Source organism: Sorex araneus, chromosome 1 (genome assembly GCF_027595985.1).
Source record: "Sorex araneus isolate mSorAra2 chromosome 1, mSorAra2.pri, whole genome shotgun sequence".
NCBI lineage: Eukaryota > Metazoa > Chordata > Mammalia > Eulipotyphla > Soricidae > Sorex > Sorex araneus.
In genome coordinates, this window is record NC_073302.1 from 25,836,072 (window position 1) to 25,850,874 (window position 14,803).

Here is a 14,803-nt window from a genome sequence, read left to right on the forward strand (position 1 = left end):
CCAGAGGTAATTCCATAATTCCTGAGTGCAGAGCCAGGAATGACCCCTGTGCATTGCCGGGTGTGACCCAAAAAGCAAAAAAAAAAAAGTTAATATGCTGAGAGTCCCATAGTGAGTAAGCTACAGAAAACTGGAACTCTTAATGTGTTAATGTGGTCTCAGTCATACCAAAGGTGAAGTTTTGTCAGCCAGGCTCTTTTTTCCTTCAGTTAAACTCTACTTTGACCCTAAGGTATTCTCAGAAGAAGGTACTAGCTCTCTGAAAAGTACTCACATTTGCAGTTCTGAGTCCTGGTTTTTTCCCCCCTCCCCAAACACTGCAGAAACTACTGAGAGATCTTTATCTTCAGCTATTGAGGGATTATAGAACAAGTAAGCCATGACCAGAAAACTGGATTCTTGGGTCCACACTTGGCAGCTGAGCATAGCACTATCGCAGACCTTATAACCAAGTATAATAATCACTTAGTAATGGAAACCTGGGCATATTACCTGGTCTCTTGAGTTTCAATGTCTTTATCTCAGAGGACCAACATAAAATAATGTATCCTGGTCTGTGTAGTATAAGAAGTGGTGGCAGGTGCTTTCCCCCCCCCACTATGTGACATCAAATAAGTCCTTTAGTCTCCATCCCTGTTTCTCATCCTTGAATAAGAAGGTTAGAATAGATAAGAGTGGCAAATACATAGCAAATGCACTCACTCTTGCTCTATAAAAGTCATTGCTAATTGATCTTGATCTTTTCTCTTATTTTGACCTCACACCTGATCTCCCAGTCTTTCTCAATGCTGTATTCTGACACCTACTATAGGCAAGATTGAGAGAAGAGAATCCTCTACTTATTTTTGCACTACATTATGTGGTCACTATGGTTCTTTCACTACCAAGTTGAATGTTTAGATAACCAACAAAAGAGAAAAGAAAAGAAAAGAAAAGAAAAGAAAAGAAAAGAAAAGAAAAGAAAGAAAAAAAAATCAGGTGAGGCTAGAATGATAGTACAGTGTGTAGGGTATTTGCCTTGCATGTGGCCAACCTGGGTTTAATCCTTGGCATCTCACTTAGTCCATAAGCACTTCTAGGAGTGATCCCTGAGTGCCAATCCAGGAGTAAGCCCTGAGCACCACCAAGTGTGGTCCAAAAAACAAAACAAAAAAATAAGGGTTTCTTAATCTTCCTTAGGTCTGGATGGAAATTCTTTTGCATTTGATGATGGGACAGTCCTCTCTTTAGAAACTGTCCGTATATGGGCTTAATTGAGATGGGGTTGATTAAGTAGTTTCTTTGCCCTGAACTTTATCATTAAGTTCATGAGAATAGTATTTTTTCCCATTAAGAATGGGTTGGCCATTGTGATGTACCTAGACTAGGCTGCAGTGTCATTCTTCCTATTCTGTGTGGACCCAGCTGCCTGTTAACCTAACATTGTATCTGCCTACTGCTTTCCACTCAAAGGATGAGTCTATTCCTCAGATCCTGATTTCTCTCAGTTACTGTGTATAGATATAATAATGTTTCAACTGTTACTGAAAAGGTGTTACTGTATCCTAGCATCCTAGTCACCTTAGCTGTGCTCTGTATATAGTAACTCTCGGAAAATTGCGGAATGTTTTCAATTATCAATGAAACAACCAGTTAGTTAGAGGGAACTTTAGTGCTCCCATTCTTAAAGTAGTCTGAAATCTAAATCATTGTCCCTTCTATCCTAAGAGACTCAGATTTTCCAACAGAGCCTTTTAGGATTGTTTCACTGTTCAAAATTTAATGCTTCTCTTCCTGCTTTTCTGCCTTCATACAATCCTGCTTTTTGACCAGAGCCTCTAAGGAAGCCATGATCATCATATTATAATGAACCAGAATAGAAAAAATAATCTACTTTTCCCTAGTGTTGAATTCATATGTTTAGGATAAAAAAAAAAATTAGAGACACAGTGCAACAGTCTGAGCACATGCTTTGCATGTAGGAAACTCAGGTTGGGGCCTGGCACTGTATCGTGCCCCGAAACACTGCCAGGAGCAGCCCCCCAGCCCAGAGCCTGGAGTAGTCCCTGAGCACTGTTAGGTGTGCCCAGTACCCAAAAGTAGAAGAAGAAAAGAACTTAGGGCTGGGGAGATAGCACAGTGGGTTGTGGGCGGCTGACGCAGGTTCAAAGCTCAGCATCCCATATCCCATATGGCCGCTCAGCCCTGCCAGGAGCGATCCCCGAGTGTAATGACAGGAGCAATCCCTGAGCACAGTCAAGACTGTCCCTTAAAACCAAACAACTAAGTAGAACTTATCACAGACAAAACAAAAATGTCAGAATTTTGCCTTTTCTCATAATTTGTAGGTTCTATCACTCCTTTAGGGAAGCCGAATTTCCTTCAGTTTTTAGAAAGATTCCTCAGCAGAATGATATGGGGAGTTATGATTTGCGTGTTCACAAAGGGCAGCGGGGCTCTACCTCTACCACCGCTCGTGTTCAGTAGTCTCATGCCGCTCCCCCCACCCCAGCAAGACTGATGGAGATGGGCAGGCGAAGGAAGGAAGGAGTGCCAGGCTGGTCCGTATCAACTGCAGTTTATTCCAATCTCCATTCCCCTTCTGATTCTGTCTCTCCCCCTCAGATCTTACAGTCTTAGTTTATATAGCAATCACAAATCAACAAAGAGAGGTAAGACCACTCCTCAAAGTCAAAATCCCATCTAAGGAGATTATTCCAGATTACTAGGAAATCTCATCAAGGGTGGGATCCAAATAAGGGTGCGTCACTTTCTTCTTTCCTAAGCTAGTAATCCACTTAAATAGTTGTAGTAAATCTACTTCTAATATTTCTAGCAATGTCATTTTGTATGAGCACAGTAAGATATATAAACTTAAAGTTTGGTTCTTCCTGAGGACATCTCACTACACATTCCAGACTAGTCCTCAGGCCAAGTTAATCTTCCTAACCCAAGCGGGGTCCTAATCTCATCGTTACCTTTGGATCATGATAGCATTGTCCATGATCATGCCCTCAACTTACAGTTGAGTATTGTGGCACTTTGGCCTGGCCCATTTTGATGCCAGGGTAGCTCACAGCTTTTCCTGGGTCCTTTCAGTCCCTCATCAGGACCCCGCTTTTGGGGTGCTAGGAACTAAGGGCAACTGAGTTGAGAAAGCAGATGCCCAGAAGTAAATATTATTTGGAGTCAATGAGCTCCCAAGTTACAAAAGCATAATATTAACTGTCTTCCTGTGTTCATACAGAAAGGACATTGCTTTAAGATAAACTATGCAAGTGAGAAAAGCAATATTTAACTTACAATACAAGTTCAATGTCCTTAGAAGGATCTGATCTTACTAGCTAACAGAATCTGATTAGGGGAAAAGGTGATTGACTGGTTGGGGAGGAGAGCACAGAGAAGAGTTTACAGATAGAGGAATGAGAGTGTCTCTAGAGTGCTTAAACCTAAGCTCCCTGTGTCAAGGGAGGAAGGACAAACCAATGTTATCCTAAAATGGTTAGAGCTACACTCCAACAATGATTGTGGATTGTATGGCTTTAAAAATACATGAAGGGGCTGGAGTGATAGCATAGTGGGTAGGGCATTTGCCTTGCACGTGGCTGATCCAGGTTCGATTCCCAGCATCCCATATGGTCTCCTGAGCACTGCCAGGGGTGATTCCTGAGTGCAGAGCCAAGAGAACCCCTGTGCATCACTGGGTATGACCCAAAAAGCAAAAAACAAAACAAAACAAAAAAACATGAAGTCTTCTGCCAAGAATTCTAATTTAGATTTCAGTTTCAAATCTACCGTTCTTCCATCCATGGTTTCCCTTCTCCATAGCTCTGCACCAGTTTTTCACTTGGCAGATGGGATCGATGAGGTTTACTCAAATGGGGAGTAGAGGAAGAGGGACATAATTTTGGATAAACATGAGCCCAGGAGTCTGGAACAGGAGGGTGATCCACTTAGACCTGAAACGATGGGGTGAGGAGAATAGAAATAAGGACAAGAGGACTGGTTTAAGAAGGATTTCACAAGGAGTATTGGCGGGATGTGTTGATGTATCCAATGTGGAAGTAAGGAAGAATTTGAGAGGACCACCAGGGTCAGGTTAGAGTCATACTCTAACTGATATCCTGTCTATTTCCAGGGGTTAGTTTTTGTTGTCTGTCTGTTTGTTTGCTTGTTTTTGAGCCATACCTGGCAGTGCTCAGGCCTTACTCCTGGCTTTATGCTCTCCGTTTGCACATGGTGAGGCTCAGGGGGACTATATGTGGTGCCAGGGATTTGAACCTGGGTCAGCCGCATGCAAGAGAAGCACCCTATCTCTCTGGCCCCATAGTGATTAATTTTATGTGGGTGAGGGCCATGAATTTCCTTCTGATTGATCATGTCATGTAGTACCTCTTAAGGACCCCCAAAGTACCTCAGCCCCTCCCAAATATGCTAAATTAATTACAAGAACTCCTAGTAGGGATTAATAAAATGAATTATTTCCTCTTTGGTGGCACTGGTGGCAGTGAGATAATGAAGTTTTTGGGCCACACCTGGTGGTGCTCAGGGATGGATGCTGGCAGTGTTTTTCAGGGGGACCGTATGGGGCGCCAGGGATTGAACTCAGGTTGACTGCACTCAAGGCAAGCGCTCTACTGAGTAACAATTGTTTGGGTCCCTGAACTTTTCTGTATTTGGGAAATTAGATTTAGTTTGTAGAGATGCACGAAAGCTTGAGATACTGAAAATGAGAACTGAATTTCTAATTTTCATTTAGAAATAACTGTAGTATCCCAAAAGATGAGAGGATCTTTCAGATTTACTTGTGAACTTCTTAGAAAGTGTATATTCAGAAATGAAGATGACACAATTGTGATGTTGATAAACAAAGCACTCAGGAATACTCAGGATAGTGCACTTAGGACAAAGTACTTAGGACAGTGCTTTGAAAACATTTCTCTATCTAATACCTGTAGCAAATAGAGTTTTCCCAGATACTCCTATTTTCCTAGTTATTGCTAATGTGCATAACATATTTTCACTGGAGATAGAAATTTGTTTTGTTATGCTACTGCTCAAATTTGATATAATAACTAAAAATTACTAAGTCAATATATTCTTATTCTGCTTTTAACCAATGATAAAGATTTGTATAGAAGTAGCAAGTATATAATTAATATAATTTGAGCATATAATATTGATTATAATTATATTCAAATTAATAATTAGCATTATATTTCCTATTTTGGAAATTATTATATACTTCTGTGGTTTATAATAGCACTGGAGGAAATTAAATAGGGAATCACCATGATGGTGCCATGGAGATGTGATGTTGATAGTCTTCATGTTCATCAAATGACAATTTTATTTCTGAAGAGCATGTCATTAGTAGATGAATTATTTAAAAAGAATATACTGATATTCATTTTCATTGAATAACAGTCCAAATTAAATTGGAATATTTCAATAGAATAATAGAAATATGCAAATAGAAAGTTTGTTTCAAGTTACATGTGTTATTTGTAGGAGAGAAGTATGGATACCTTTCACTTCCAAAGACACTGGTAAGTAGAAGAGTGTTGAACATTTCAGAATATTTTTGTTCAACATCTGAATTTTGCTTTTGCTGCCTGTTGTCACCCCTTCCCAATAGCTGACACTACTAGGTGAATAGTTAAGATAAAAAATATTTATTGTCCAGGATAATTGAGTAGCGATGCATACGGTACTTGTACTTCTTGTACTTATTTGCGTTGAGTTTGGGAGGTTGGGGATAGAGGGATAAACCTTGGGATCAAAGTGCAGACTATTTGTAATGTTCCATTTCCCGTGGATGCATCTGACTGTATTCCAAAATATTGTCCACTAGATGGCAAACTTGGTTGCATGATTAAGATGGTTATATCTCTTGGCATTTGTAAAACACTTGAATCAGAATTTAAAAATGGAGATAATCAAAACAACTGAATTTTAAAAGAATGAGATTGGGTATAAAAATTTAAATAAAATAAACCTCCAAGTCCTTGGGAGTGTTCTTTGGTTTTGTTGTTTGGACCACAGTCCACAGAACTCAGGAAAGAGTTTTCTTAACTTTCCAAAGTGCTTTACGGTCTAGTGGGCTAAGGAAACCTTTGGGTGTGCTGAGAAGGAGAAACCAGTTTAAGAGGTCATTTTTCATCTCTATTTTCCATTGAACATGAGACAGTTCCTGATTTTGTGTATATCTTTTATAGTTTCCCTATGTTTATTTTCTGCCCTCTAACTTCTCTTTCATAGTAAAAGCACTAGAAAAAAAATCCCCTGGAGACAATATTAAATGAGCACATATAGCCTCTATGATAGAGAAGGAACAGAACTGAGACTATTCTGTCCTGCAGCAAAATTGGTGGCAGTCAGTCTCACTGGTGAGAAACAGTCATGGTGCTAACGAAGGAGGCAGCATACAGGAGGCCACGGGGACACTGGCCGATGACCAGTATCTGAAGCTGCCATATGAGCATCTTGCTTTAATTTAAGCTATAATTTGTGGACACATGTGACTACGCCATGTGTAGGGTAAACAAAGTATTCCTTTTCTTTATTATAAAGCAGAAAAAGACCCTTATCTCCACTGGCCAGCTCTTATGAGCTCTTCTTGCCCTATCCGGGCAGCAGAGTGAGTGGAACACCCAGCCACGGAGCTAACTCCAGCGACCTTGGGAATATATTTTGCAAAAAAGCATCAGCAGTGTTTTCTATTTTCCAAGTAAAGAGGTATTGGTGGACCAGTAGGATGCCCTAACTAGTGCACAGTTTTCTCCACTAGTAGGGGAAACATACTCTGTGTTCCAGAGAGCCTACAGGAAAGGCATCTTACTGTTTTGCTTGGGGCTCAGCAAACATGCTTGTTCAACTACTTAATCCTGGAGCCAGAGAGATAGTACAGTGGGTAAGGTACTTGCCTTGCATGCAGCTGACCTGGGTTCAATTCCTGGCAATGCAAATGGGTCCCTGAGTCCTACTAGGAGTGACTCCTGAGCACGGAGCCAGCAGTAAGCCTTTGGTACTGCTGCATATGACCCTAAAACCAAACAAATATTAAATTCTAAATAGACTCTCTTGTATACCATGGGATATAGGATAAGGAATCAGAATGTCAAAGAAACTAGCATGCTGACATTTAGTCCTCAAAGGACAGGTTGCTGAAAAGAATTGCATTCCAGAGTCACTGCATTACGAATGTGTAGAGAACTAACAAAGAATAGCTTTTTTTTCCTTTTTGGGTCACACCTAGCGATGCTCAGGGGTTACTCCTGGCTCTAGGCTCAGGAATTATTCCTGGTAGTGCTCAGGGGACCATATAGGCTACCAGGGATTGAACCAGGTCAGCCACATGCAAGGTAAATACTCTCCCCACTGTTCTATCACTCGGACCCCAGAATAGCTTTTTTTTAAAAATTTTTATTTTTATCTTATTGAATCACCATGTGGAAAATTACAGTGCTTTCAGGTTTAAGTCTCAGTTATACAATGCTGAAACAACCATCCCTTCACCAGTGCCCATATTCCACCACCAAAAAAAAAATTAAAACACCAAAAACCCAGTATACCTCCCATCCCACCCCCCTCCCTCTGAACTGATAAATTTCACTTTACTTTGGTTACATTCAATATTTCCGCAAAAACCTCACTATTATTGTTAGGAGTTCCCCACTAGAGTCATACCTGTTGTGAAGAGGTATAAGGTTTTGGATTTCTGTATTTTAGCAACTAAACACAGCAGTAGGGCATTCGCCTTTCACACAGCCAACCCGTGTTCAATTCCTCCGCTCCTCTCGGAGAGCCTGGCAAACTATCGAGAGTATCGAGCCCGCCTGGCAGAGCCTCCCAGGCTACCCGTGGCATATTGGATATGCCAAAAACAGTAACAATAAGTCTCACAATGAGAGACGTTACTGGTGCCCGCTTGAGCAAATAGATGAGCAACGGGATTGCAAGTGATTTTGCAGTGATGATCATGACATTTTATAAGACTCATCTAACAGAGGGGCCAGGAAGGTTTAAGGGTTTAATAGCTAGATCCTGAGAAGACTATTAGAGTCTCTAGAGCTTTCTAATAGGCTGTGCTTTCTCTGACCCCAGAGTGCTGACCGGCTGTTCAGAGCTGAACTACAGCACTGGTGTTCTGGCAGTTAGTTACCGTTTACCTGAATAGACTTTGAGTAGCTATTGAAATGCTTAAATTAAATTACTTCTCTGACACTTTAAGGACTCTGCTATACCTTCTATTAATATTCTATCACCTCCCAATGAAATATCCTGCATTTTAAGCTCTCCTAATCTTTTTTATTGTCACAGAAGAATAATGCAAACCTGAAATCCTTAAAGCCAGAAAAGCCTGACTCTGAGGTAAGAACTTACTCTTTGTTACAGGCTTGCTTCCATCTTCCTTTCCCATGGGTAATGACTAATTGTCGTGATTAAAATGTCCTTCTCTAGGAGCAAGCCAAGGTAGCAAAGCTGGGCCTCAAGCTGGGTTTGCTCACCTCTGACGCCAACTGTGAGATTGAGAAGTGGGAAGACCAGGAGAATGAGATTGTTCGATGCGGACGGAGCATGTCCAAAATGGCCTACTCGCTGTATTTATTTACTAGGTAAATGGAGTGGCTTTTTGCTCTTTTTAAAATGAATTTAATAAAATTCAGTATGAAGAACAAAGTGCCAGGTTAAATCACTGATAGGTTAAAGTGAGATTCAGACACGTGGTAAAAAAGACTAAGAAATTCTTTTCATTGGTTTGTTTTTGTTTGGGGGCCACACTCTGTGATGCTCAGGGCCAACTTCTGGCTCTGTGCTTGGGATCACTCCTGGCTGACTTGGGGCACCACATGGAGTGCAAGCACCTTACCCTCTGTACTATCTCTTCGGCCCTCCAGCAGTCCTTAAGCCATGTAAGTGACTGTGACAAGAAGACAGATACTTAATTAGAATTTGCATTTGGCAAGGCTACTTATCTTGGCTGGTGGAAAGAATTGGTTTGTGTTCAATTCTTTCCATAATTTTGAAATAATTTTGCTTTCTACTTTTGTCCTCCTATATGACAGGGTCTCCCGTGTCCCCTGTTCTAAAAACATGCTTCTAAAATTTGTTATGTGTGTAGTGCCAGGGATCAAATCCAGAGCCTCACATACACAAATCAATACCTTTTCAATTTTTATACAAATGATTGAGCTCCCCAGTACAAACACCAAAAAAAAAGGTGGGAGGAGGAACCAATGTGATGTATCAAAGAACTAGAGAGCTTGCTTGCATCAGGACCTACTCCATCCCTATACTGTGGATATGTGTCCTCCCCCTCCCACCCTAAAAGTGACCTCCATGAGCTTCCAGGTATGCCTCCACCTTCTTAAAAAAAAACCCGAGTGATGGACTAGTTACATACTTGGAAAAATAAAGCCCCAAGCCCTACCATCTCCATAGGGTACTGCAGTTGTGTACCAGTTCTCCGTGAATCAGCTAAATACAGACACAAAATGAATTTATGTAGCAGGGGATTTCCCTTTGACTCTTACTTGACCTAAAGTTAAGTCTTAAATGTTCCATCTCAAGACTTGGATGAAATGTTCCAGTTGGCATTGGTCACATTCCACAGTAGATGTGCACTGACAAACCGATGTGACAGAAGTCTCTGCTGTAGCTGGACCTCTGTGCTTGATGCCTGGTGCTGCATGCTTTCCCAGGCACCAACTTACCAATGGCCCCGAGCACGACTGAGTTTGGCCCCTAAACCAAAAACTCTATTTTCAGCTCACATAAAATTAATAATTGTATTTTAATTGATGTTGTTTAATATACGAGCTGCCAAAAAGATTCATCAGAAGGGTTTTTTGTTTTTTTTCTTCACGGGCCCCTTTCTTTCCTTCTTTTTTTTTTTTTCTTTTTGGGTCATACCTGGCAATGCACAGGGGTTACTCCTGGCTCTGCACTCAGAAATTACCCCTGGTGGTGCTCAGGGGACCACGTGGGATGCTGGGAATCAAACCTGGGTTGGCCACATGTGAGGCAAACGCCCTACCCACTGTGCTATCACTCCAGCTCCTGCCCCCTTTCTTTCTAATTTTAGACTATTTCAGGAAACTCTTGGCTTTCTTGTTTCAGTCATAACAGTGGGTTTTGTTCACGGTGAGCCCAGGGCTCCATGCATCTGAGGCTTGCCCTGTGATGCTGTGCTCCAGCCCAGCCCGGAGACTTGGACCTGGGAAGGAGTTACATGCAACCCATGGCGAGTGGGAAGCCCGAGGGTCACGTCCTGAGCAGCCGGAGCACTGAAGCTCCATGGACTGGAGCTTATTCCTGGAAAATAGTTTTTGGACCAGAAGACTGGAGCTTAGGAAAAGAAAATGGGGTTTTCCTAATGGATGACACCTCGTGCCCTTTTGTTGAGTCTCTGTCACATGACCTGGCCTGTAACCTCTCACACTGTCCTTGGATTCTACCCACATGTCAGTGCGTCTGTCCCCCTCCCCCAGAAGGATTTTCTCTCTTATCTAAGACCTGTGATGATTATATCCACTTCATCTAGTAACAGAGGTACCCAAATTTATTGGTTTTACTATCTCCTTTCAGAAAAAAAAGATTAATCATGGGCTAGAGTGGGGTATAGATAGGGCGTTTGCCTTGCGTGCAACAGACTGGGATGTGGTCCAGTCCTATATGTCACCAGGAATAATTCCCGAGTGCAGAGTGAGGAATAGCCTCTGAGCATCACCAGGTGTGACTCCCCCCAAAACAGCAAGAACAAAAAGATTCATCGGTACCTCTGGGAATCTACCTTCCTTTTTTGGGGGGCTAGAGTTTGAGGAGGTCATATATGGGATTATACCAGGGAATGGACCTGGTGAGCCACATACAAGGCAAACACCTTAACCCCTGTATAATCTCTTTGCCTCTAAATCTACCTAAAGAGAAGAAACAGAAAGCACCACCCCATCCCCCCCAATTGCACCCTCGGCTGCTATCCAAGGATTGCACCCTCATATCCTATTTAAACTATCCAAAAAAGGGATGAGAGTATTGCCTACTTTCAGAAACACATGTATTCACCTTTATTGTATCCTTTTAAATTATTTATCTTTGGGCCACACCTGGCAGTGCTCAGGTGCTATTCCTGACTTAGTATTCAAGGAATACTCTTGGCTTCATGTTCAGAGGTCACTCTTGGTAGAATTTGGGGTATCATATGTTGGAGACTGGCCCCTAGCCTCCTGTATGCAACTCATGTACTCTGGCCCTTTGAGAGCGATCTATCTGACCCCTGCCCCATTTACAGTACCTGGTTTGTAGTTTTGCTAAGTAACTGTGTACTTCTTCCTCAGGCTGTTATTAAGGTTGACTTATAATGTTATAAACATTCTTAATAGCTGAATGTCCAGCGTTGGGGCCTAATGATTCTTAAAGTGATATCTTCTTTGTACCTTCATGCGATCCTCACAAGCTTTATCAGAGAACAGGAATCATTTGTTCGTATCTCATAGACACTAAGTCATATCTCATAGCCACTAAGGGACAAAGAGTGGTAGCACTAATGTTAATAGGTTCACGTAGAGACTCGGAATTCACACTTCAGTGATAGGCTTCATGGAAGATCGCTGGGTTTCTGTCAAGGCTGCATGTGACTCAGAAATGCCAGTTTTCTAACTGCTATTTTATTACCTAACAAAGACCTTTCGTGTGCAGCATTTAATCAGGTCTCATAGATTTTATTTGTGGAGCAAAATGAAAAAGGATAGAAGGAAAATTCAATATTATTCTTCAAATTTCAAGTCTATTAACATACAAAAGGTACTAAAACTTTGCTCATAAAACCAAATTTCATATCATAACTTTTTGCCTCCTTCATAAATTAATTTCATTTCAGGGGAGAGGGGCCACTGAAAACTTCCCAGGATTTAATTCATCAGCTAGAGGTATGTTTTCTTTCCATTTGTGCTACTAAAATTCTTGTAAAAGGGGGTAGTGAGTTTTGAGTCCATTTACTGAATCAATTGTATGTGCTGGCCTGCACACACATATATACATGTATGTATATATATATACTATACAGTGATAGAAAAGCGAAAAAAATAAAAGTAATTTCAGGAACGTTTTATAGAGTATTTTGAATTTATCACATTGGAAAATAATCTCAAATAATATAAGAATAAAGGAGAGTAAACTTCAGCAGTCAATAGATACAATAAAGCAATAGTTTTAGTTTTTCCCAAGTAAGCGAAATAGTGTTTTAGTAGGTTCATACATCTAGTACCTTCCTGGATTCCAGACAGGCTTAATGGCCTCTTTATTATTAATTAGGGGATATAGATGAAGTGACTTAACCCGTAAGAAGGTATCTGTCATTGGTCTGAAGCCATTAGTGGGAACATAGGATATAGTAGTTTTCTCCTTCCATAGTCCAGATGATTTTGAGCAAGCACCCTAACCACTGTGCCACCCCCTTTTTTTCTTTTTTTTAAAAAAAAATTAATGGAAAAAAATTAATGGAGGCACTGTGATTTACAAAGTTATTTATGATTGAGTTTCAGGCATGCAATTTCCCAACATCTATTCCTTCACCAGTGTTCACTTCTCTTCATCGATGTCCTCAGTTTCCCTCCCACCCTCTTGGCAGGCACCTTTTTCCTTTTTTTTTTTTTAAGATACAGTTGTTTATAATACTGTTACTTATAGGATTTCTTATACATTTCTTAGTATCTGTAAGACATATACCTAAAATTGTGATTCTTCCTTTCCACCAGGGTTTTGCTGATGAGGGCTTCAAGCTGGCCTCAAGTGTACAAGCTTTCTCCAAACAGGTAGTGCCTGACTATCTGCTGAGGTGGGGTCAATGATTAATGCTTTTGTAAGAGTTAAGTGAGGGGCTGCTTTGGAAGTGTTACCATTTCCTAAATTATGTTTCAGCTGAGAGATGATGACAAGCTTATGCTTCTCCTGGAAATAAACAAGCTGACTCCTCTCTGCCAGCAACTCCAGACACTAACTCGGACACCTTTTCAGAATCAAGTCTTTCTAAAGGTAAAAGGAACAGTGACCTCATCAGGCAGATCCTTTTCACATGCATCAAGTTGATTGCCAAACCCCTCTTCCTCAAAAGCTTAATATCCACAGAAGTGTGATTTTTTTTTATATTTTGGATTTTAGGGCTGTCTTACAAAAAATTATCTGATCTTGTCAGGAGTAACCCCCAGGGGTACTCAGGAGCTTATACACCCCAGTGTACTCAGGGGGTATGTGGTACTGGGGATTAGAACCTGGGCCTGGGTTGGTGGGATGCAACGCAGTGCCCCTATAGTATCTCACCAGCCTTTATTTCCTTTTTTTTTTTTTCTTTTTGGATCACACCTGGTGATGCACAGGGGTTACTCCTGGCTCTGCACTCAGGAATTACTCCTGGCGGTGCTCAGGGGACCATATGGGACGCTGGGAATCGAACCCGGGTCGGCTGCGTGCAAGGCAAACACCCTACCCGCTGTGCTATTTCTCCAGCCCTTTTATTTCCATTTCTTTTCAATGCCTTGACTAAGGGCTAGAGTGATAGCATAGTGGGTAAGGCGTTTGCCTTGCATGTGGCTGACCCGGGTTCAATTCCTCTTGTCCCTCTTGGAGAGCCCAGCAAGCTACCGAGAGTATCCCGCCCATACGGCAGAGCCTGGCAAGCTACCCGTGATGTATTTGATATGCCGAAAACAGTAACGAGTCTCACAATGGAGACATTACTGGTGCCCGCTCGAGCAAATCGATGAACAGGACGACAGTGCTACAGTGCCTTGGCTATAAGAATCATTTATCACTTGCAGTTGTAACAGACCCCAGGGACCAGTAGCTTCATTCAAATGTGGTTTCTTTGGACATGCTGAATTCCACAGCACAGCGTCGCTGCTCTTAGGCCCCAGCACTAACATGTGTGTTTCTGCCACTGCAGGTTGATAAGTGCATCACCAAGGCGAGATCCACAATGGCCGTCTTGGTGCAGCTCCTCTCGCTCTGCTATAAACTGATGAAGAAGGTGAGATAGAAATCTAACTCCAACTCACATTCTTAGAATGAAAACTCCAAAGTAAGTTGCTGTTCAATTTTTTAATTTTCAAAGTAAAGTAGAAAACTAATTGTCTTCTTTTCCAGTTTCAGATGGAAAACAACAGGTGGGGCTCGGTGACAAATCAAGACTCTGTGAACGGCAAAGCCTGAGCTTCCGGGCTCAGATCTCTGCAAGGCCGGTGGCAAGGCCGACATTTTTCTAAAACAGATGATTCTTTATATTTTTAGAAATTCAAAAATTTTATTAAAAAAAAAAACAACCCGAAACACCATGAAATATTGCTGTATTTTCTGATCATAAAAATCAGTTGTGAAAGTTTTGGAAACTAATAAATGCCATGGCAATTGCTAGAATCCAAACTGCAGTGTGATTTTGCAGTCCTCCGCTCTTCCAGCTGAGCTACTAAGGGACTACGGTGTGATTTTAAAGTGGGACACTGCCCCAAATCAGGTTCGAGCCAAGGGGGCTGGAGGGACAGAGCATCGAGTAGGGTGTTTGCCTGCATGCTCTGAGATCAGTCCCCACACCCGTGTCCCCCCGAGCACCACCAGGAGTGATCCCTGAGTGCAGAGCCAAGAGTAAGCCCTGAGCACCACTGGGTGTGGCCCCCAAACAAAAATCAAGTCAAACATCCCACTGATTGAGTTTAAATTAAAGCTGTTTTTTGTGTTTATATATATTTTTGTGTTTATATATATATTATATATACACGTATATGTATATGCAGGTATATATATGTGTGTATGTATGTGTGTGTATATATAT

General features: G+C 41.5%; 1 protein-coding gene across 2 annotated transcripts in view; it reads left to right on the forward strand.

Annotated features, from left to right (window-relative positions):
- The window catches only part of CTNNAL1 (catenin alpha like 1), a 68,726-nt gene extending 54,014 nt beyond the window's left edge, over positions 1-14,712 (forward strand). Inside the window, exons 12-19 of one of the 2 annotated variants that reach the window (XM_004600448.2) lie at positions 5,491-5,528; positions 8,302-8,352; positions 8,443-8,597; positions 11,861-11,909; positions 12,738-12,794; positions 12,901-13,014; positions 13,922-14,005; positions 14,122-14,712. In XM_004600448.2, the coding sequence (XP_004600505.2) occupies positions 5,491-5,528; positions 8,302-8,352; positions 8,443-8,597; positions 11,861-11,909; positions 12,738-12,794; positions 12,901-13,014; positions 13,922-14,005; positions 14,122-14,187 (614 nt within the window). In that variant the 3' untranslated portion in view covers positions 14,188-14,712. The remainder of the gene's footprint in view (positions 1-5,490; positions 5,529-8,301; positions 8,353-8,442; positions 8,598-11,860; positions 11,910-12,737; positions 12,795-12,900; positions 13,015-13,921; positions 14,006-14,121) is intronic. The other variant, XM_055120559.1, reaches the window with a different exon arrangement.
- Positions 14,713-14,803: the final 91 nt, after the last annotated feature.